The 21,370-nt window shown below is 42.9% G+C and overlaps 2 protein-coding genes and 1 long non-coding RNA gene across 15 annotated transcripts in view; 1 reads left to right on the top strand and 2 right to left on the bottom strand.

Moving 5' to 3' along the window:
- LOC150051232 (uncharacterized) overlaps window positions 1-13,146 on the bottom strand; it is a 31,744-nt gene extending 18,598 nt beyond the window's left edge. For 4 of the 7 annotated variants that reach the window (XM_090350028.1, XM_090350027.1, XM_090350032.1 and 1 more), the window contains exons 1-4: window positions 6,246-13,146; window positions 3,713-3,784; window positions 2,751-2,822; window positions 339-410 (exon numbers count right to left, since the gene is read on the bottom strand). In XM_090350028.1, the coding sequence (XP_090206154.1) occupies window positions 339-410; window positions 2,751-2,822; window positions 3,713-3,784; window positions 6,246-12,664 (6,635 nt within the window). In that variant the 5' untranslated portion in view covers window positions 12,665-13,146. The remainder of the gene's footprint in view (window positions 1-338; window positions 411-2,750; window positions 2,823-3,712; window positions 3,785-6,245) is intronic. The other 3 variants (XM_090350031.1, XM_090350029.1, XM_090350033.1) reach the window with 3 other exon arrangements.
- Window positions 12,563-21,370, bottom strand: part of LOC150051230 (RAD52 motif-containing protein 1-like) — a 24,287-nt gene continuing 15,479 nt past the window's right edge. For 2 of the 3 annotated variants that reach the window (XM_090350106.1, XM_090350107.1), the window contains exon 8: window positions 19,485-19,566. Coding sequence is in view for 1 of the 3 variants with exons in the window: in XM_090350108.1 (XP_090206234.1) it covers window positions 19,507-19,566 (60 nt within the window). In the remaining 2 variants the exon portion in view is untranslated. Of the gene's footprint in view, window positions 12,623-19,484; window positions 19,567-21,370 lie in introns of those variants that run through there. The other variant, XM_090350108.1, reaches the window with a different exon arrangement.
- LOC150051231 (uncharacterized) overlaps window positions 12,801-21,370 on the top strand; it is a 19,082-nt gene continuing 10,512 nt past the window's right edge. For 4 of the 5 annotated variants that reach the window (XR_016538298.1, XR_016538299.1, XR_016538302.1 and 1 more), the window contains exons 1-2: window positions 12,808-13,012; window positions 13,142-13,530. This is a non-coding gene — a long non-coding RNA (uncharacterized LOC150051231). Of the gene's footprint in view, window positions 13,013-13,141; window positions 13,531-21,370 lie in introns of all 5 variants that reach the window. The other variant, XR_016538301.1, reaches the window with a different exon arrangement.

The raw sequence follows: 21,370 nt of genomic DNA, 5'->3' as shown, positions 1-21,370 counted from the left end.
GCATCCCTGTAGACATGTGTGCCCACTAGATGTCTATAACATATCCACAGTTGCCAAATGTCTTCTGAGTGCAGTCGACTCACTGAGAACCACTGCAATGACTTTTGTCTGACTTGTAATGGTATTCATATTCAACTTTGCTGGTCTAAAACAATTTCAGACACGGACACACAGACACAGACACAGACACAGACACACAGACACACACACATATATACACACACACAAATATATACACACACACACATATATATAGTGACCTTTCACTCTCACCATTTTAATTCTGTTGCAAAATGAGCTGAAATATGTGATATTATAAAGTTCTCTTTGCAACTTACACAAACTTCAGAAAAGGCAATGGTTCAAATGTATATCTTTCAATTGACTGTATTTTATTGCAGGACAAATCTCTAGAAAAAAGCAAGAGGAAAATATTGCACTCAAAACTATTAGATACTACTGAGAGTGAATAAGTATGAAACTTTAGGTCATATAATATTGAACCTACAACAGTTTTAAACAATAAATGTTTGGATTTGGATTTGAACTTCCTTAAGTTTGAGCACACCTAAAGGAGTTACACTTCTTTATAGTGATTACCATCAAGGAAATATATAATTTTAGATAATGAAAAATTTTAGATAATGAAAAGAGTAGAAGAATTAGATAATATTTTATATTCTCATCAGACTTGATTTTATAAGTCCAAAGGTTTGAGTTCCGTATATAATTATACTGTAAAGTCCTAGATACTGTTTTTTGTGGGTCATGAGGCTTGAACTCTGAGCCTGAACTCTTAAGCTGCTTCAGCTGAAGGCTACCACCCTACCCCTGGGCTTGGACGTTGTCCCTGAGCCATTCAGCTCAAGGCTACTGCCTTACCCGTGAGCCACGCCTCATTTCCCATTTTTTGGAGGTTAAGTGGAGAAAAGCTTCTCTCAATCTTCAGTGAGTTCTTGGACTAGCTTTGAACTTTGATCGTGAGGTCTCAGCCTACTGAGTAGCTAGTATTACAGGTCTGAGCCACCATGCTCAATGAAAACAATAATTATTTAGAAATCACCGCTGAGGGACAGTTAAAAATGAAAACATAAATATCAGGCAACAGACTCACGGCAGTGTGTGATGTTTGTCCTCTTGTGCTGGGGAGCAGGGGAGGTGTGGGGCTTGAACCCTGGCCCTCAGATCTCAGCCTCCTGAGTAGCTAGGACTACAGGTATGAGCTAATCTACCCAGCAAGTCCTATTTTTTATACATATTGTATATATAAGACAGGTAACATATTCCTTGCATTCCTCTTCTATGTATAATATATAGGCCTATACTAGGGCTTGAACTCAGGGCCTTGGTCTGTGGCTAGGCTTTTTTACTCAGAATCTAATGTTCTACCACTTGAACCATACCCCACATTCAGCTCTTTGCTGGAAGTCCACCTTTTTTGCCCTCTGCTGCATGCACTGTGGTTTGAGCATTTAAACCCGTGAATTCTTAGAGTAGGTCCCTGATTTACTCATCTTTGTGTGCCAATCTAGGCACAGTCAATTTTATCTCCTTTTCATTGGTGAATGATGATGATATACATGCTAGTGTGATATAAATATCTTGTAATGCATTTCATGGTAGGAAAAGCAGATGGATGAATTCACAGAAATTTTCCTCTAAACCATATTTGAAAGATTTGGGGCAGAAAGGCCTCAAAAAGTCAATATAAAACTTGCCATTGGGAGGCTGAGAGTTTGGCCTAGTTGTAGCGTGCTTGCCTAGCTTGCGTAAAGACCTAGGATCGATTTCTTGGTACCACATACATAGAAAAAGCCAGAAGTGGTGCTGGGGCTCCAGTGGCAGAGCTCTAGTCTTGAAAGAGCCCAAGGACAGTGTGCAGGCCCTGAGTTCAAGCCAGGACTGACAAAATACAAACAAACAAACAAACAAAAAACTGGCCATCAGGCTGGAAATGTGGCTTAGTGTTAGAGTGCTTGCTTAGTATTCAGAAAGCCATAGGTCAGATCCCTCAGTACCACATAAACAGACAAAGCCAGAAGTGGTGTTGTGGCTCAAATTAGTAGAATGCTAGCCTGGAGAAAACAAAGATCAGGGATAGGCCGGGCCTAGTCCCAGACTTTAAGCCCCAGGACTGGCAAAAACAAAACAAAAACAAACTGGACATCACCTTAGAACATAGAAGGGTTGATAATGCAAATAATTTTTTTGTGTGTTATCTAAATCTCTTGATACTCTCTTCTATTTTTTTTTGGCCAGTCCTGGGGCTTGAACTCAGAGCCTGAGCACTGTATTTGAGCTTTAACAAGGCTAGTGCCTTACCACTGAGCCACAGGACCGCTTCCAGTTTTCTAGTGGTTAATTGGAGATAATAGTCTCACGGAATTTCTTGTGCCAGCTGGCTTTGAATCAAGATCCTCATAGCTCAGCCTCCTGATTAGCTGGGAGTACAGGCATGAGCCACCGGTGCCTGGACAATCTGTGTATTTTTAGACCATTCTCTTATGAGTATCAGCAATTGCTGAGCCATTGCCGAGGTCTTATTACCATTTTTCTCAGGACACTTTTCCCCCATCTATGTGGTGTCTGTATAGTTAAACTCATAATGAATAGCAAGTATTTATTAGAGATGAGCTGAGACAGACAGAATTACTTCCACAACTTACAGAGATTTCAGTAATTAATTTGAATATGTATTTTATACATAATTAGTCACAAATATTAATGATGTGATAAACTTACTAACTTACAAATATTCAAGGGATAGGAGGCCTTCAAATGTATCCTTATGTAATTCAGTGAGGCGATTTTCGCTGAGAATTCTGGAAGATAAAAAGGTCATTTCTGGATCTAAATTCATCGAGCATTGGGGACTATATTGAATAGAGAAAGTATGGAAAAAAGAAGGCTGGCATTTTCTGTTGCCTAGAGTATATTGTGGCACAACTTTCTTGAGGACAATTACCATTTCATGTCCACAGAATGATGGTTCACAAAGTAGCATGTATGTGAATGTTCATTGTAGCCATGAATGCAACAAGCTAACTGGGCATGGTCTATAAATACTATGGGAGGTACTAAATCAAGCATGAGACATCCACACTATGAAATATCATGCAGAAGATGAAAGGAATAGGATAATCTTTTATATATGTACAGGAATGTTAACATTTAAAGCAGATAGCATGATATATGCAAGATGCACGATGTTACCATTTCTATAAGAAGTAAACAGGCAGTAAGAAAATGATACCACAAACCTATTCTACTATATGTAAATGTAATAAATTATATATAATAAAATAGTACAAAACTGCCTGGGAAAATAGATTTTTCTACTATACTCATTTCAGGTATACTTTTTCCTCTGTTATTTCATTTGTATCCATGATGAATGCAAGAATGCCTCACTTGTACAACAGAGAATAACTTCAACTTGCCATATACTTAATTCAAAGAGGATCCATGAAACTTATTTTGCATGATAGCTATAAGGCTTCATCATGCATGCAAGACTAGCACTCTGCCACTTATTAATACCCTGAGTACCTATAGATTTAATGTTTAAAACAACTGCAGAATTTCAGTCAGTAGAGGTTGATTAGGGTATAGAGGAGCAATGGATTTTCTCAGAGGTATTCTCTTCAAAATTCTGGACCAAGAAGGGTCCAACAGTACAGTGTTGTATTTATATTTGGAAGAATATACTCACAGTTTCTCTGTCCAACGGTACCATCTCCATACCTTTTCTTCAATATAAGAAATATCATTTCCTTGGAAAATTCTATGGAGAAACAGTTTATATTCATAAATAAGTAGGAAAAGAAAGATCAGAATAAATCATTGTAACCTCATGAGGCATCAAATACAGAAAAAATTTTTCTATTTTCTGAAGCTATGAGCTTCCCAGTTTGCCCAATAAAGAAAAAAAGTGGACCCACTGGAACAAGAGACTCCTCAACAGAAGCTTAATTTTCTGTTTGTTCAATCTCTTGCATATATAGTTCCAATGACCCTAGATAATATTTTCCCAAATCATTTGTGCTTAAAGTAACTTCTAAATCAATTAGAAAATGGTAACGGAAAAAAAGGAGCAAATGTTATTATTAGCAAATAGAAATAAAATCCTTTTGTCAAATAGTACCAAAGCTTTGCTTAAGTGCTCTTAAAAAAGGTGAGGTGGTAGAAGGAAGTAGATTTGTAGATGTAAGGAATATTAGAAATTAGAGGAATGAGTGTTGTTGAGGAAAGATGATCTCTGAAACATGCTGCATAGAGGGGAAAGCAGGATTCAATGAGATAAGAGTTAAGTTTTATTGACTCATCAGAAAAATAAAATGCCAGACATCGGAAAGAACAATGCACATGAAAATGTTAAGAGCGTTTAATCTTATTTGAGGTATGGCAGGTAAGATGGAGTGATAAAATGTAGATGGAAGAACTGCATGCTTTTATATTTTATTCCATATAGTTCTATAAATTATGTGTGTATGTGTGTATTATTGCATGTGCATGTCTGAGTGCTGGTGATTGAACTCAGATTCTTGTGTGTACAAGGCCTTGTACTAAGCTTTCCGCTTAGCCCTTGGATTTTGAGACAAGACCTGATAAAGTCCAGACTGGCCCTGAACTCTAGATTCCTTTTCTCCCTCTCAAATGTGCATAATGAAGGCATGTAGTGCAAAACCCAGCTTTTGTGATTTTGTTTTGGAAGATGGAATGTACTCATAAAATCATGTGTGGGCCGCACACTGGTGGCTCATGCCTGTAATCTGAGAAACCCAGGAGGCTGAGATGTGAGGATCATCATTTGATGCCAGCCTGCAGAGGGAACTGTGTGAGACTCTTATCTCCAACCAGACATGGAGCTTTGGCTCAAAGTGGTAAAGCACTAGCCTCGAGTAAAAGAGCTTAGTGACAGCTCCCATAACTTGAGTTCCAGCCCCATTGTTGACCAAAACAAAAAAAAAAAGAAAAACAAACATGGGTTGAAAAAAACTTTGTGCTCCTGTTGGGTCTTAAACTTGGGGCCTCCGCCCTGTCTCTAAGCTCTTGTTTTGCTCAAGAATAGTATTCTATCACTTCTGGCTCACTAGTAGTCATTTTGAAATACAAGCCTCACAAAGTTTCCAACTGTAGCTGGCTTTTTGTTCATGATCCTCACATCTGAGCCTCACCAATACCACTGTTTGGCAAAAGCACATGTTTAGTACTAGCTATTCAAATATCTTAATCTACCCAACTCTTCTCAGTACTAAAAATATCAGTCTGCTCAGTTTGTATATACTTTGTTTGGTAGTGAAGTGCAGAAAATTTAAGTCTGTTCATCTGCCTAGGTGGACTTTTTCATTCAACCTTAGCCTTCTGTTTACCAATAAAAATATCCAACACTGATCTCATTATTAAAAATTTGTTTTCCTTCCTGACTGCTTTGCTTCTAGCACTGTCATCGTCATTCAGGACAGAAAGTGTGCAGTACTGTTTGCTATACTCCCACTGAAATTTTGTCAGAGAGTGATTCCTCTCTATGAGAAGAATGCTATGATTTTCTATGTGCATGAGAATTTCTGTGACTCAGTATCTTCTTGGAAAAAGACAAAGGACAACCTCAAACAAAAATCTGGAGAATGAATACAATACAAAGAGGAGAACAAGGAAAGCTGAGTAGTGAAAAATAGGAAGTAGTGTTATTGTTCAAAGTGGTAGAAAGCTAGTCTTGAACACAAAGTGCTTAGGGACAGAGCCCAGGCCCCACAACTGGAAGGAAGGAAGGAAGGAGGAGGAGGAGGAAGAGGAGGAGGAGAAGGAGGAGGAGGAGGAGGAGGAGGAGGAGGAGGAGGAGGAGGAGGAGGAGGAGGAGGAGGAGGAGGAAAGGAGAAAAGTAAAAGCCAGCTTGGTAAGGGTGGCTTATGCCTGTAATCCTAGTTACTCAGGAAGCTGAGATCTGAGGATTGAAGTTTGAAGCCAGCCCAGGCAGAAAAGCCCATGACCTTCTTATCTCCATTAATCACTAGAAAACTGGAAGAGGCACTGTGGCTCAAAGTTGTAAAGCAGTAGTCTTGAGCAGAGGAGCTCAGGAACAGTGCCCAGGCTCTGAGATCAAAGCCCTAGGACTGACCAAACATAATAAGAAAAGAAAAAAACAAAGGTAAACATTACTCAATGTGGTTTGGAGAGAAGAGGAAGATCTTGAGACAAGAATGTCAGGCAGAATGCCCAGCACAGAGGAGGTAAGTGATACTTGCAAGACAGTGAAAAGTTGCTTCTTGGGGTTGATATCTGGCACGGGAACGTGGCGGAGCTTCTGCCCTGGGCTGAGATCCACACAGGACAGTGTCTGGTCTTGGCAGTTACAGAGCTCACATAAGTTGGTGCTTGGAAGAGCATTCTGTTCAGTTTGCACAGCTAAAGCATTTTCTGTGGTGGATGTTGTTGAAAAATGAGTTCTAGTACGTCGTTCCAGACTCAAAGGTTTAGCTGTGACTTGAGTCAGGGTTGGATGCTGAGTGTGAAACTGGTGTGGATGTGGCAGTGTCACCTCCCTGTGCTTTGGAGGAAGAGTTGCAGTATTCTTCAGGGTGGTACCAGGTGCAGCCTTTGTAGTTGGTGACATTGGCTGAAATTCTGATGTTGGAGGTTTAGCCACAGTCTCCAACTGTGGCTGTGGAGGCTGAGCTGGGGTCTTCCACTGAGGTTCAGTTGAGGGCTTCAACAGCGGCTGAGATGAGGTCTTCTGCCTAGCCTGAGTTGAGGTTTTCAGCTGAGGCTTTATTGGGGTTGTTTGCTTAGCCTGAGTTGTAGTGTTCCACAGAAGTTTAGTTGGCACCTCCTGTAGATGCTGAATTGTGGTCTCCTCCAAAGGCTGAGCTGGGATCTCCTCTAAATGCTGAGTTAGAGTCCCTTGCAGATGCTGAGTTGAGATCTCCTCTACAGGCTGAGTTGGGATCACCTCTACAGGCTGAGTTGAAATCTCCTGCAGATGCTGAGTGAAAGTCTGCAGATGCTGAGTTGAAGTCTCCAGCAGATGATGACTTGTCATCTCCTGAGTTGGGATTTCCTCTATAGGCTGAGTTGAGATCTCCTCTACAGGCTGAGTTGGGATCACTTCTACAAGCTGAGTTGAAATCTCCTGCAGATGCTGAGTTGAAGTCTCCAGCAGATGTTGACTTGTCATCTCCTGAGTTGGGATTTCCTCTATAGGCTGAGTTGAGATCTCCTCTACAGGCTGAGTTGAGATCTCCTCTGCAGGCTGAGTTGGGATTGACTCTACAGGCTGAGTTGGGGTCTCTTGCAGATGTTGACTTGTGGTCTTCTGAAGATGCTTAGTTGGGATTGCCTCTACAGGCTGATTTGAGGTCTCCAGCACATGCTGAGTTGGGGTCTCCTGCAGATGCTGAGTTGAAATCTCCAGCATATGCTGAGTTGGGGTCTCCTGCAGAGGTTGAGTTGGAGTCTCCTGCAGAGATTGAGTTGGGGTCTCCTGCAGATACTGAGATGGGGTGTCCTGTAGATGGTAAGTTGTGGTCTCCTGCAGATGGTAAGTTGTGGTCTCCTGCAGATGCGGAGTTGGGGTCTCCTGCAGATGCGGAGTTGGGGTCTCCTGCAAAAGTTGAGTTGGGGTCTCCTGCAGATATTGAGTTGGGGTCTCCTGCACATGCTGAGTTGGGGTCTCCTGCAGATGTTGAGTTGGGGTGTCCTGCAGATATTGAATTGGGGTCTCCTGCACATGCTGAGTTGGGGTCTCCTGCAGATGGTGAGTTGAAATCTCCTGCAGATGTTGAGTTGGGGTCTCCAGTGGATGGTGAATTGGGATCCACTGTGGATGGTGAGTTGGGGTCCCCTGTGGATGGTGAGTTGAAATCTCCTGCAGATGTTGAGTTGGGGTCTCCAGTGGATGGTGAGTTGGGGTCCCCTGCGGATGGTGAGTTGAAGGCACCTGCAGATGCTGAGTTGGGGTCTCCAGTGGATGGTGAGTTGGGGTCCCTTGTGGATGGTGAGTTGAAGTCTCCTGCAGATGCTGAGTTGGGGTCTCCAGTGGATGGTGAGTTGGGGTCCCCTGCGGATGGTGAGTTGAAGTCTCCTGCAGATGCTGAGTTAGGGTCTCCAGTGGATGGTGAGTTGGGGTTCCCTGTGGATGATGAGTTGGGGTCCCCTGTGGATGATGAGTTGGGGTCCCCTGTGGATGGTGAGTTGAAATCTCCAGTGGATGGTGAGTTGGGGGCCCCTGTGGATGGTGAGTTGAAGTCTCCTGCAGATGCTGAGTTGGGGTCTCCTGCAAATGTTGAGTTGGGGTCTCCTGCAGATGCTGAGTTGGGGTCTCCTGCAAATGATAAGTTGGGGTCTCCAGCAGATAGTGAGTTGGGGTCTCCTGCAGATGCTGAGTTGGGGTCTCCTGCAGATGCTGAGTTGGGGTCTCCTGCAAATGATAAGTTGGGGTCTCCAGCAGATAGTGAGTTGGGGTCTCCTGCAGATGCTGAGTTGGGGTATCCTGCAGATGTTGAATTGGGGTCTCCTGCAGATACTGAGTTGGGGTCTCCTGCAGATGTTGAGTTGAAGTCTCCTGCAGATATTGAGTTGGGGTCTCCAGTGCATGGTGAATTGGGATCCACTGTGGATGGTGAGTTGGGGTCCCCTGTGGATGGTGAGTTGAAGTCTCCTGCAGATGCTGAATTGGGGTCTCTAGTGGATGGTGAGTTGGGGTCCCCTGTGGATGGTGAGTTGGGGTCCCCTGCGGATGGTGAGTTGAAATCTCCAGTGGATGGTGAGTTGGAGTTGCCTGTGGATGGTGAGTTGTGGTCTCCTGCAGATGGTGAGACAGAAGCTTCTCAGTAGTCTGGGTTGGGATCTCTTGCACATGCTGAGTTGGAGTCTCCAGCAGAGATTGAGTTGAAATCTCCTGCCAGGGCTGTGTAGTGGTCTCCTGCAGAGCCTCACTTGAGGTTTCCTGCAAAGGCTCAGTTGGGACCTTCTGCATAGTTGAAGGAAGTTTAATCTTTGTTGTAGGTTGTGAAGTTAGATTTCCATCCTGGATGTGAAGTGGAAATGTCACTTGAGGAGGAGCTGTAGTCTCCGACAAAGATGGAGAATATTCAGCCTCAGAAGTGGGTTCTGAAATTACGGAAAGCAGTAGGTCCACTGGTTCAAATGTGACCTTGTGTGTCACTGGACTCTGGGTTGTTGCAGGAGCTGTGATGGAAAATGGGGCTGGGGATGTAAACTTCGTGGGTGGTGTTGAATGGTCAGTTAAGGTCTCCTGTATGGTTGGAGAAAGTCCAACCTCCATATTAGATTCTGGGGTTAAGGTAATTTCCACATCAAAAGGTTGAACTGTGACTTCAGTCAGATTTGGATGCTGAGACTGAATCTTATCTGGGTGTAGAAGGGTTACCTCGGAGGGTTCTGCAGAAGGAGTTGCTGTCTCCTTCACAGATGAAAAATGTTCATACTCTGTGGCAGGGTTTGGAGTTACTGTAACTTCCACATCAAATTGTTGGAATGTCACATTGGGCAATGTGGAATGCTGAGTTTCATTCTCACCTGTTATGAGAACTGTCAGCCCCTGATTTTCTTCTGGTTGTGATACAACCTCCGTAGGTGGCTTTGTAGACTGACTTGGGGCCTCATCTACTGTTGGTGAAAGTTCATCTTCAACAATAGCTTGTACAGTTACTGTCAGTTGGATGTCCACAGGTTGAATTGTTATCTGAGGACGCTTTTTCAAGTTCTTAGAAGGTTTACCAGTAGTAGAGAGTTCTGGAGTAATTGTGAGTTCCACGTCCAAAGGTTGAGATGTGACACTGGGCAATACTGGGCTCAGAGTTAGTTCTGGATTTGGTGTGGGAACTGTCATATCAAAATGTACTGGAGGTTGTGCTGCCAAATTTGGACTGACATCTTGAGTTGAAGAGAGTTCTACATCTACTGATGTCTCTAAAGACTGAGATAAAGCTGGCTGCAGCACTGGAGAGGGTTCCATGTTCTCAGGGAGTTGTGCAGGCTGAGATGGAGCGACTAGAAGAGTTGCAGAAGTATTTTCCTGCTTGTGGAAATCTGGAGTGTGAGTTGCAGTCTCTTGCTGGACTGAAGGAGGTTCAACATTTTCAGGGACTTTAGGAGGCTGGGAAGGGAGACCAGACTGAGTTGGAGAAAGTTGAACTTGTTCATAAGCAACTGTAGTCTGTGGAGTTATGGTCAACTCCAGATCCACATGTTTCACTGTGGTTTTAGGTGACATTAGTTCATTATGAACTTTGAACATCATTTCCAGATCCAGAGGTGAAATTTCCCAGTTACCTGAAGGTCGAGGATAACTATAGTCCATATGGGGTACTGGCAGTATTTGCAGGCTAGATGAAGGTCCAGGATTCTCAGGGGGTTTGGGGAGCTGAGTGGTGATCTCTTGCAGGCCTGGAGAGGGTTCCTCAGGAAGCTCTTCAGGCTGTGGCAACATTCCTTGATAGTCTGGAGATTGTTCGTCCATTGCAGGGGGTTTTGGCTCATGAGTTATGATTTCATTCTGATCTTTCAAACTACCAGACTGTTCAGAGATCAACGAGGACTGATCAGAAACGTCCTGTTCATTTGAAGTTGTAATCTCAACATCATTCATCTCTGGAGGCTTAACAATATTGTGCTGCAACGTTGTAGGTGGAACTTGTTCTTGATGACCTATAATTTCATTAGGAAACTCTGGAGGCTGAGGTGGCACTTCCACCCCTACAGGCTGGAATGGAGGTTTAACCTCATCAGAGGTCTGTGTATTCTCTGCTGTGGCTTCCAGTTGGACAGAGGGCTTCTCCTGTGCAACTGGAGGTACAGTCTCTTCTTGAAGTGATACAGGTACAACTACTTCTGAAGGCTCTGGTGGCAGAGTTGGGAGCTCCTGCTGGGTTACAGAAAATCCCATATCATTCACTGGCACAGAGGGATAAGCTTGGGCCTCATTGGGGTTTGGAGAACTCCCCCACTCAACCATCCGCTGTGGTGTTATGGTAATCACCACATCTGGAGGTTTACCAGTCACACCCAAGTTTGAATGCTGAGATTCATTCAGACCTGAAGGTGAAACTGTCCATTCATGCTGCTCAGAAGACTGAGCTGGTTGTTCCTGCTGGGTTAGAGAAGATTCAAACTCCCCATCATGCTCTGAAGCCTGAGGTGGGGCTGCAGGCTGCATTCCAGAAGGCTGATTCTCCCCAAGAGGCTCAGAAGGCTGAGATGCTTGCTCTTGCTCACTGAAAGAGGGTTCTACCTCTTCTCCATAACCTGCAGGACCAGCCAGAGCCTCACTGGGGGCCAGAGACGACTCAATCTCCTGGGTAGGCACTGAAGTGAAGGTAATTGTCACATCTGGGGGCTTATCTGTAACATAGGAGACGTTGGCATGGTGAGCTTGGGCCTCTCCTGGAGAGTGAACTGTCAGCTGGTGGTTTGGTCGACTTGTATCTATTCCCTCCACGGGGGACTCAGGAGCTTGAACAGGAGCCTCATGCTCAACTGGAGGTGTGACTTCCTCCAAAGGCTTTTCAGGCTGAGCTGGGGCTTCCAGGTGGCTTTCCAAAAGTTCTCCAAACCCTGGGAGCTCTGAAGGCTGACCTGGCACCTCTTGCTGGGTAGTTGACAGTTCTTCCTGCTGAGGTCTCCCTGGAGGCTGGGCTGGGGTCTGTTGCTGACGTGGAGTGGTGAAGGTAATCTGCACATCTGCAGGCTGAACTGTGACATTTGGTGAGGTTGAATGCTGAGTTTTATTGCTGCTTGGAAATGGAACACGTCCATCCTCATGCACCAATGGCATAATAACCTCTTCGTTAACATGCTGTTGTGCTAGGGTTTCTTCCTGAGCCACAAGGGACTGGAGCTTCTCAGGAGTCCCCGGGTTTTGAGTATGGGTGTGCAGCTGGAACTGAGAAGATTCACCTTCTTCGAGGGGTTCTGGAAGTTCATCTGCCTTCTCTTGGGCTTTCTGAGGCATGCTGTCACCATAAGCCATATTTATACTGGGATCTAGCTGGGATTCTGCAAATTGGTTTTCAGTTCCTACCAGAAGCTCATGTACTTGCCGTCTCTGCCTAAGTAGCCCCGTCCTGACTAGATCCTTTTTCCAGGTCTGGAGTGAAAGAACAAATGGTTTTTCTTGTGCTCTCTGAGTGTACAGAGGTGGAACATGCATTTGCAGTGAGGGCTGTTCTGAAGCCTCAGCTAGAGCAATGTGCTGTGTGTCACTTTGGAGTGGACGAGGCATGGCCTGCTTGTGGTCCTCACCTGGCTCTGGCACTGTCTCTGGGAGTCTGTCCTGCAGACTCAACTCCTCTGGGAGATCCTGAGGAGAAGCAGGAAACTGACCTGACCCAGGAGGTTGCTGTGCAGCAGCATCTGTCCTGCGCAATGTGAGCATCCTAGGAGTGGGCTCCTGAGGTCCCGCAGACATCTGAGATGGAGCAGAGGATCCTAGATAATCAAAGCCTCCCAGGTCCACCTGGCGTTTTAGCATGGGAGAAAGTTCAGGTGAGATGTAAGAAGAGGGTGAAGACCCGGGCTCGGTAGGTCCAGCACGATCAATGTTAGGCCAGAACCGATTGTGGGTCCACTGTGGAATCGGCCTGGTCTGAACTGACAGCCACAACTGTAGCAATATGAATAGCAGCTCTGCTGCAAAGGTATACATCGGGGAAATGGTAGGCAAAAGGCACCTTGTAGGCAATAGGGATATGTCAAGGGAAGTCACTAATAGTGGCAATATACAAAGTATTTTGGTAGATTCCTATCTGGTGCCCTGAGTTCTCTGCCCCACCCCTGGTTTATGACATGTTTGTTTATGAAACTGATACCTTTGTTCATAAAACAGAAAGGCTTAGGCTTTTGGATGGCAGCAAGTCTTTTCTTACAGGGCCAGGGCCCGGATCTCCTCTTCCTGAGAGCAGGGGTCACTTCTTCCTGTAGGGTCCCTCTTCCCTCAGCTAGGCTGCATTTGGGCTGCAGACCTGGATGTCCCCAGATGCCAGCATCTGGTGAGGTGGGGGCATGACAGACTACCCAAGGAAATGACATGGTTGGGATCTCAGGAATTATGCAGAAATGCCAGTCCAGTTCTGGGAGCCTAAAGTCCCTTTCTGAGATATTATTTTTCTCCCCTTCATTGTAGGTTTCCAGAAAATACGTGTGTTGGGAGCCAGAGTGGAATCAAACTGTACCTTGATTTGCATCAGACAATGGCTTTATTGTCTTATTGTTTTCTGGCCTTATTCTGTTTAAATGACCTGAGATTTACCATATGAATGTAACACCTGGAAGTTCCCTGGGTCTCAAGGAGGGAAGAAGCTGGAGAAAAAAATAAACGCCGCAGTCTTTACCTGGACTGCGGACATCCCGGAGCCGGTGTGTCTGTCTCTCTTCTATTTCTTCCTAGTCCTTGCCCCCTATTTCAGGAACCCCAATCTGCGAACCCTGGTTTGCTGCCGGTTGGCCCTGGCAACTGGCGCCCGAACAGGGACCCTGAAAATCTGGGACGAAGGTGAAGGACCCCTCCCTGTGGTGAGTAACACATCATAGGACTATTAAGAGAGGATCTTAAGAGAGTGTATAGTCAGGAGTAAAAATTATGGGTCAAGTTAATAGCCATAGGTCATATGTACCGATCTTAACAGGCCTACTTGAAGCCCACGGAACGTGGGTGAAAAAAGGGGTGCTTCAGAGCTTCCTACAGTTTGTCGAGGAGGCATGCCCGAGGTTTATAGAGGAGGAATTCCAAAAAACCTGGCAGCAGATAGGAAAAAGAATTCAAGAATATTATAATGTATATGGCCCGAAAAGACCCCAGTAGAGGCTATTAATGTATGGAATTTAGTAAGTGAATGCATAGATCCTCAACATGAGAATGCTGAACTTAATCTTGAATTAAGGGAAATTTATGAGTTAAAGGACTCTTCTGAAAAACCTGAGGCTGAGCCATATGCCGCAGCCCAAGAGAGTCTAAGTGAGATCTTGAAAAGGGAACAACAACCAGTAGATATTGAGTATCACCGGGAGGTCATAGAATAGTTTGTAAGCATGCCTTACTAATTCCCGTGCCTTTCATAACTGGGCAGGAACTTGTCAATCTTCTGTGATAGTGGGTAGTTTAAAGTCCTAATTGAGCGAAATTTTTATTTTATTTTATTTTTTTTTGGCACCAGCCACAAATTCAGGAAAAGTTTGTGGATCTGAGGCTTGTGTCTCTATTAATCTGTTTAGATCTGACAACTGAAGCATTGTTAAGGTTGCAGAAATTTAGTTCCCCAATCAAGAAAAAGCCTTTGCAAATGGGTGCTATGTAAGCTACACTATTGTAGCCAAAGATGGTTTGTGCAGTTGTTAAATGTTAAATATGATCTCTAGTTTGGAGTAAATTATTGTTCCTAATATCTAATCCTTGCAACCCCTTAACAAAACAGGCTAGGCTTCTTAAGGTCCCTGGTCAAGCACAGAGATAACGCCCCTAAGTCAGCTTGAAGAAGTCACAGAAGCTGAATCTCCGCCCATCAATCCCCGTTAGACGAAGGGACCAAAGTCATTTTTGGAAAATGTGACAGGATAAATTAGAGGTATAGAAAAGAGTAAAACTTGCACTTGTGTTTCTTTTAAAATAAAAACGGGGGATATGTTGGGAGCCAGAGTGGAATCAAACTGTACCTTGATTTGCATCAGACAATGGCTTTATTGTCTTATTGTTTTCTGGCCTTATTCTGTTTAAATGACCTGAGATTTACCATATGAATGTAACACCTGGAAGTTCCCTGGGTCTCAAGGAGGGAAGAAGCTGGAGAAAAAAAATAAACGCGGCAGTCTTTACCTGGACTGCGGACATCCTGGACCCCGTGTGTCTGTCTCTCTTCTATTTCTTCCTAGTCCTTGCCCCCTATTTCAGGAACCCCAATCTGCGAACCCTGGTTTGCTGCTGGTTGGCCCCGGCATAAGTGAGCTTATTAGGGTGGTAAGCTTGAGAATTTATCCACAATGTCTAAAGTCCTATCATCTGGCTCCATGATTGATAATATGCTACTGTGTTAGCTGGGTTTACCATAGTCAGTGATGACTCCAAAGTTTCCTCAAGAATAGTTTGGTGGTGGAGAGAGCAGGCTATTCACTCAGAGTGAACATCTCGATATGTGCTACTCGATATGTGTCCACCAAAATGAGTGAAAGACTAATACCTTAAATCCCATAAAATATATTCTATTTTATTTTTGTCTATATCTGCTCTCTTTTCAGTTTTGTTTTATTTTGATTTGGGTAGGTATACTAGGGCTATGAACTCAGCTCTATTGCTTGAGGCATGTTCTCTGCCCTTTTGACTTTTCGTGATTTTTTTCAGATAGGGTCTAGACAACTGGTTTTTCTAGGCTGGCCTTAAAATGCAGAACCTAATATCCTCAATTTCTGTCTTGTCAAGTGTTTTTGGATTATAGCTGTGTGCTCCTTGGACCAGCCCTAATCTACATTTTTGTTGGTAAAAAAAATTGCTTAGGAAATGGTGCTCAAATACAGGTGAGTGGTTTTATAATTTTACTTAAAAGCATTCACATTAAAAGCTAGAAATCTGTTTTAACTTTTGTTGCCTTTTTACTGGCCTGTGAAATACATATGTAGAAACTAGTGAGTATTCAAACTTGTCAAATGACATGGTTACAGTTCACAGAGCCATAAGTGGTCCAGGATAACAACTGTTGTTCAGACATTATTGATGGTGCCAATTTGCAGGGCATTCCTTTGATAGTGTCTTTTATTTTTTAGCTTTTATTTTATTTTTGTTATTGTTGGTTGTGGGGCAGGCTACTGCTAGGTCATACTCCTGGCTCTGTACAGGTATTTTTTAGTCACCTCGATTGTAGCACATTTTCCCAAAGTAGACAAAAATGATTAGAATCTGGCATTATGTTTTCATTCCATCATTACTTTCTCTCTCTTTATCAGACCCTTAATCTCACTCATTTTTTCTTTTCTTTGGTCAAGGTGACAACCCAGATTCAATAGCATACTAGTCAATCACTCTACCACTAGGCTATGTCCTGAGCTTTCTCTTTCTCTTTCTTTCTCTTCCACTTTCTCTTTCTCTTCCTCTTCCTCTTCCATTTTCTCTTTCTCCTTCTCCTCCTCCTCTTCCTCCTCTTCCTCTTCTTCCTCCTCCTCCTCCTCCTCCTCCTCCTCCTCCTCCTCCTCCTCCTCCTCCTCCTCTTCAGAACCTGAGCACTGTCCTTGGGCTTTCTCAAGGCTAGCACTCTACCACCTGACCCATAGCACCACTTCCTGCTTTTTCTGTGTATGTGGTACCAAGAAATTGGATCCAGGACTTTGCAAATGCTAAGCCATGCTCTACCACTAGGACATGCTCCCAGATCCTGAGCTATCTCTTTTACTTCCAAAATAATGTGTATGGAAGAATTACAAAGATCTGATCCTCTCTCTGATCTTGATACTCATATTAAGTCTCTCCATAAGTTCACTATACATTATAATACTTTTGATATCTCTGCTACTCTAGCTTTATTTGAATGCCTAAAGGGAAAAGCTATGCTTTTCTTTCTTCTAGCACTTAGCACATTCTTATTGAGTCTACAAATTTATGTGGAAAGACTAAACCCCTGTTTTCTTTGCTCAGGAACTGCTTTAAGAAGACACACACATGCACACGCGCGCGCGCACACACACACACACACACACACACACACACACACACACACATTTCTTTATTCTGGTCCTCAGTTTGCAAATGAAAGTCAGTAATGAAGGAACTGGGCTTGATAAGCAAGAGAAGAACTCTAGGCTGGGAGTTTGGTCTAGCAGTAGAGTGCTTGCCGAGCATGCAGGAAGACCTGGGTTCAATTCCTTGGTTACTACATATACAGAAAAAGCCAGCACTGGTGCTGTGGCTCAAGTGGTAGAGCACTAGCCTCAAGGGTAGTAAGGCTAGTGCTCAAGGACAGTGCCCAGGCCCTGAGTTCAAACCCCAGGACTGGCAGAGAGAGAGAGAGAGAGAGAGAGAGAGAGAGAGAGAGAGAGAGAGAGAGAGAGAGAGAGAGAGAGAGAGAGAGAGGAGAGTGAAGTGGGAGGGAGAAAGAGAGAGAGAGAAAGAGAGAGGGGGGGAGAGAGATCTCAAAAAGGAACTTACCCCTACACTCTGGACAGCTTTGCTTATGAATGAGAAAAGAAGAAAATAACATGAAGTGGTGGCAACAGGAAGAAATAAAGAATGTGCAAATGAGGACAGGAGTCCTATTTCATCCTAGATGCATCTTATCATCCAGCAGGAATGTGACAGACCTAACCAGTGGAACTTTCATTTCTCTGTGATTGAAAAGGACATGGCTCCTGTTTTCTACTCAATACCTCTTGTCCAACACACTTGACCCAGTTCCTGGAGCGTTTTCCTCCCAGTGCAATGCCCCTTCATTACTAACATCTGGCCTGTTGTCCACTGGCCCCTCTAATTGACAGCCTTTCCCTCTTCCCCCATTTGACATTCTTTTTTTTTAACATTGAACACATTTTCTTTCTTTTTTAACTAGTCCTGGGGCTTGAACTCAGGGCCTACGCACTGTCTTTGAGCTTCTTTGCTCAAGGCCTAGCCCTCTGCCACTTGAGCCACAGTGTCACATCTGGCCTTTTCTGTTTATGTGGTACTGGGGAATGGAACTCAGGGCTAAATGCAAGCATTCTACCACCAAGCCACATTCCCAAGCCCAATTTTTTTTTTTATAAAAGACTTTATTAACCTTGATTTTTACATCATATTTCAAATGATGTGTTTAATAAACAAGTATTCAAGAAGGAAATATCCATATACAATCACTGGCACTTAGATTTTAGAACATATTTAAAATTAGGCTGAGGGTTTTATATGTCATAGATACATATTAATCTATGTAATAAAACATTTTGTCGGCCAGGAGTTTGGTCTAGGGGTAGAGTGCTTGCCTAGCATGCATGAAGACACAGGTTCAATTCCTCGGTACCACATACATAGAAAAAAGCCAGAAATGGTGCTGAGGCTCAAGTGGTAGAGCTCTAGCCTTGAGAAAGCCTAAGGAAAGGGCTCAGGCCCTAAGTCTAAGCCCAAGACTGGCAAAAAAAAATTTGTCTATAGAGTCATACATTTTTATGTCTATGTAGTTGTGTTTATATTTCCAATACCACCATGTCCATAGCATTGGGTACAGAAATATTGTGTGGATCTAATAGCCACATATAAGGATACCATGTGCCTTTTGTTCCTTTGGTCTTTACTTGTCTCACTCAACATGATTCGCTCCAGATTTATCCACTTCCCTGCAAATGCCATTATTTTATCTTGTCTGCTGGCTATGTAGAATTCCATTGTGTGAGTGTGTGTGTGTGTGTGTGTGTGTGTGTGTGTCTCACATTTTTTGTATCCATTCATCTGCAGTAGGGAATCTGGATTGTTTCTATTACCTGGCTACTGTGAATAGTGCAGAGATGAACATAGCTGAGCAGGTGTCCTTATCATATCCTGGGTTATGATGTTCAGGATAGATGCCCAGGAGTGGTATGGCAGGATTATAGGGAAGGTCTATTTTTAGTTCTTTAAGAAACCTCCACATTGCTTTCCAGAATACCAAGCCCAATTTTTTTATGTTAAATATTTATTTTATTGTGTCAGTACTGGGCTTGAAAACAGGGTCTGGGCTCTATTCCTTAGTCTTTTTGCTCAAGGCTAGCACTGTACCATTTGATTCACAGCCCCACTTCTGGCCTTTTGTGGTTAATAAGAGTATTATGGATTTTCCTACCTGGACTGGCTTTAAATTATTTTCTCGGATCTTAGCTTTAGTTGCCAGGTCTACAGTTTGGGCCACTAGCACTGGCTCCGGATTTTTTTCCTCAATTACATAGTTTATCATGAACACTTATGTTCCTCAAAGGTTCCTGTTGCTCATAGGTAAGTCAACTTCTGAGGTGTATACTTATTGAACAATAAGTTCTGGTTGACTGGGGAGAGAAGTGCCTATGGCATATTGTCAGGAAATATTTCTGCTTCACCATTCTAATGGTGAGACTGACACTGAGAAGCAGCAGCTACCCTTTTGCTCCCTGGAGAACTTGATGTTCACTGCTGCTCTTTGCAGCTCTGCCTTACAGACATTGAAGCAGTTAGGCGCTCACTCTTCAAGTGAGAGGCAATGAATGCTAGCACCACACATATCAGAGAGGCAATGAATGTTAGCTTCACACATACCAGAGCTGCTATCAGTTCCCATGACAGAGCTAACTTGAAGTTTACTTGAGTGGTACCTGCTGTTGTCTATGAAAAGTTCAGGATTAGGGAAACAGAGCATGTATTTGTAAGTCATACAAGTCTCCCAGCCTCATGAATGCACAAAGCCACGTATTTTAGAGTTCACATAGACCTTATGCCCAGCTAATAAGGATATTAGATTTCTAACACATAAATATGGTTTTATCAAGTATCCATTTATCTTCTATTTCACTTACCTCTGGTATAAAAATTCTATCCTATGTCACGCCTGAAATGTTCCACAGCTCAGTTTTGTGAGTCACTTGCAACCAGAATTTCTACAGAAAGAAAGAAAAACACATAAGCCAAAGAAGGAGAAAAGGACATTCTTTCAAAATATTTATTTCAGTGATTTGCATGCAAGGAACCATAAGTTTGTTATTTTCCCCATGGTTTAAAGAACTCTTCCTGTGGACAATACTGGCTTGTGATTTACACTTTCACATTTGCACATGCAGTGTCAAGTAATCTTTGTTTATGGAGAGCAGATTTTCATATGACATTTGAGGCTGCAAAGTTCTTTGCTAAAGAGTCCTGTCCAGTATATTGTGGAACACAAGAAGGAACACCAACATCCCTCTAGATATGTCTGCCCATTGGCTAGCTGCCCATAGCACAGCCACAGTTGTCAAATGTCTCCTGGGTACAAAGTCCACTGACCAAGAATTGCTGCTTTGTAGTGATTCTGTATGACCTGTAATGATTCTCATGTTCATCTTCTCTAGAGTTAAAAAGATATGCTACATACTTTTACTAACTTTCCACTAGCAAATTTTTCATTGTATTTAAAAATGAGTTCAATATTTAATGATGTTCTATTTGCAACACACATAAACTTCAAAAAAGGCGAAGGTTCAAAGCACATCTTCTAAAAGATTGTATTTTATCATAGGACAAATCTCTAGAAGGAGGAAAATACTGCACTGACAATCTATTCAAATCTAATAGATATCTAATGAGGATGAATACATAGTAGACTGCAGGACATAGTATATATATATACATATATATATATAATAAACTTTTGGATTTGGACTTGCTTACTCAATTAACTCTGCCCACATTTAAAAGACTCATCTTCAATTATCATTATCAATGAAACATACAACTATAGCTACTGGTAGATTTTGGAAGTAATTCAAGAAAGAAGGAGAATAGTTAGATACTCTTGTGTATTCTCATCAAATATAAGCTCAAAGTTTAAGCTATGTATATGTGTGTATATATATGTATATGAATGTATGTATATACATCAATATACTGATTAGGTCTTAGAGAGTAGGTCCCTGTCTTACTCATCATCTTGTTGCTCCAATCCAGGCATAGTGTTTGGGCACGGTTTATCTCTTTATTATTGGTACACATTTTTTTAAAAAAAGAATGGTGGTAAACATGCTAATGTGAGGGCCCGGGAGTTTGGCCTAGTGGTAGAGTGCTTGCCTAGCATGCACGAAGACATAGGTTCGATTCCTCGGTACCACATACATAGAAAAAAGCCAGAAGTGGTGCTGAGGCTCAAGAGGTAGAGCTCTAGCCTTGAGAAAGTTCAAGGACAGGGCTCATGCCCTGAGTTCAAGCCCGGGACCAGCAGAAAAAAAAAACATGCTAATGTGAGATATATATATGCATACATATCTATCTATCTATCTATCTAGAGGGAAAGAGAGAAAGAAAGAGAGAGAGAGAGAGAGAGAGAGAGAGAGAGAGAGAGAGAGAGAGAGAGAGATTGTAATGTATTTCATGATAGAAGAAGCAAAAAGCTGATTCCATGAAGAGTTTCCTATTTTCTTCAAAGATATATTTGAAATGTTTGAGAGCCTGAATGGTAGCGGGACCACAATAAATCAATACATAATTGGTCATTGCCTTAGAGCCTAGAAGGTCTGATGAATCACATAATTATTTTTCATGCCATGTAGTGATGTTCTGTATACTCATTTATATATTTGAAACAATTATGTGAAAATGTAGTTCATTAGTTTAGAAAGCAATGTAAACATTAACGTATAAGTATAGATCTCTGGACCCCATCGACAAAGGACAAAAATGAAGCAAAGCTGGGTGCAGGTGGCTGACACATAT

This window comes from Megascapheus bottae, chromosome 17 (genome assembly GCF_031878675.1).
Source record: "Megascapheus bottae isolate mThoBot1 chromosome 17, mThoBot2.hap1, whole genome shotgun sequence".
In the NCBI taxonomy this organism is placed as follows: domain Eukaryota; kingdom Metazoa; phylum Chordata; class Mammalia; order Rodentia; family Geomyidae; genus Megascapheus; species Megascapheus bottae.
This window is presented reverse-complemented; position numbering and strand designations above follow the sequence as displayed.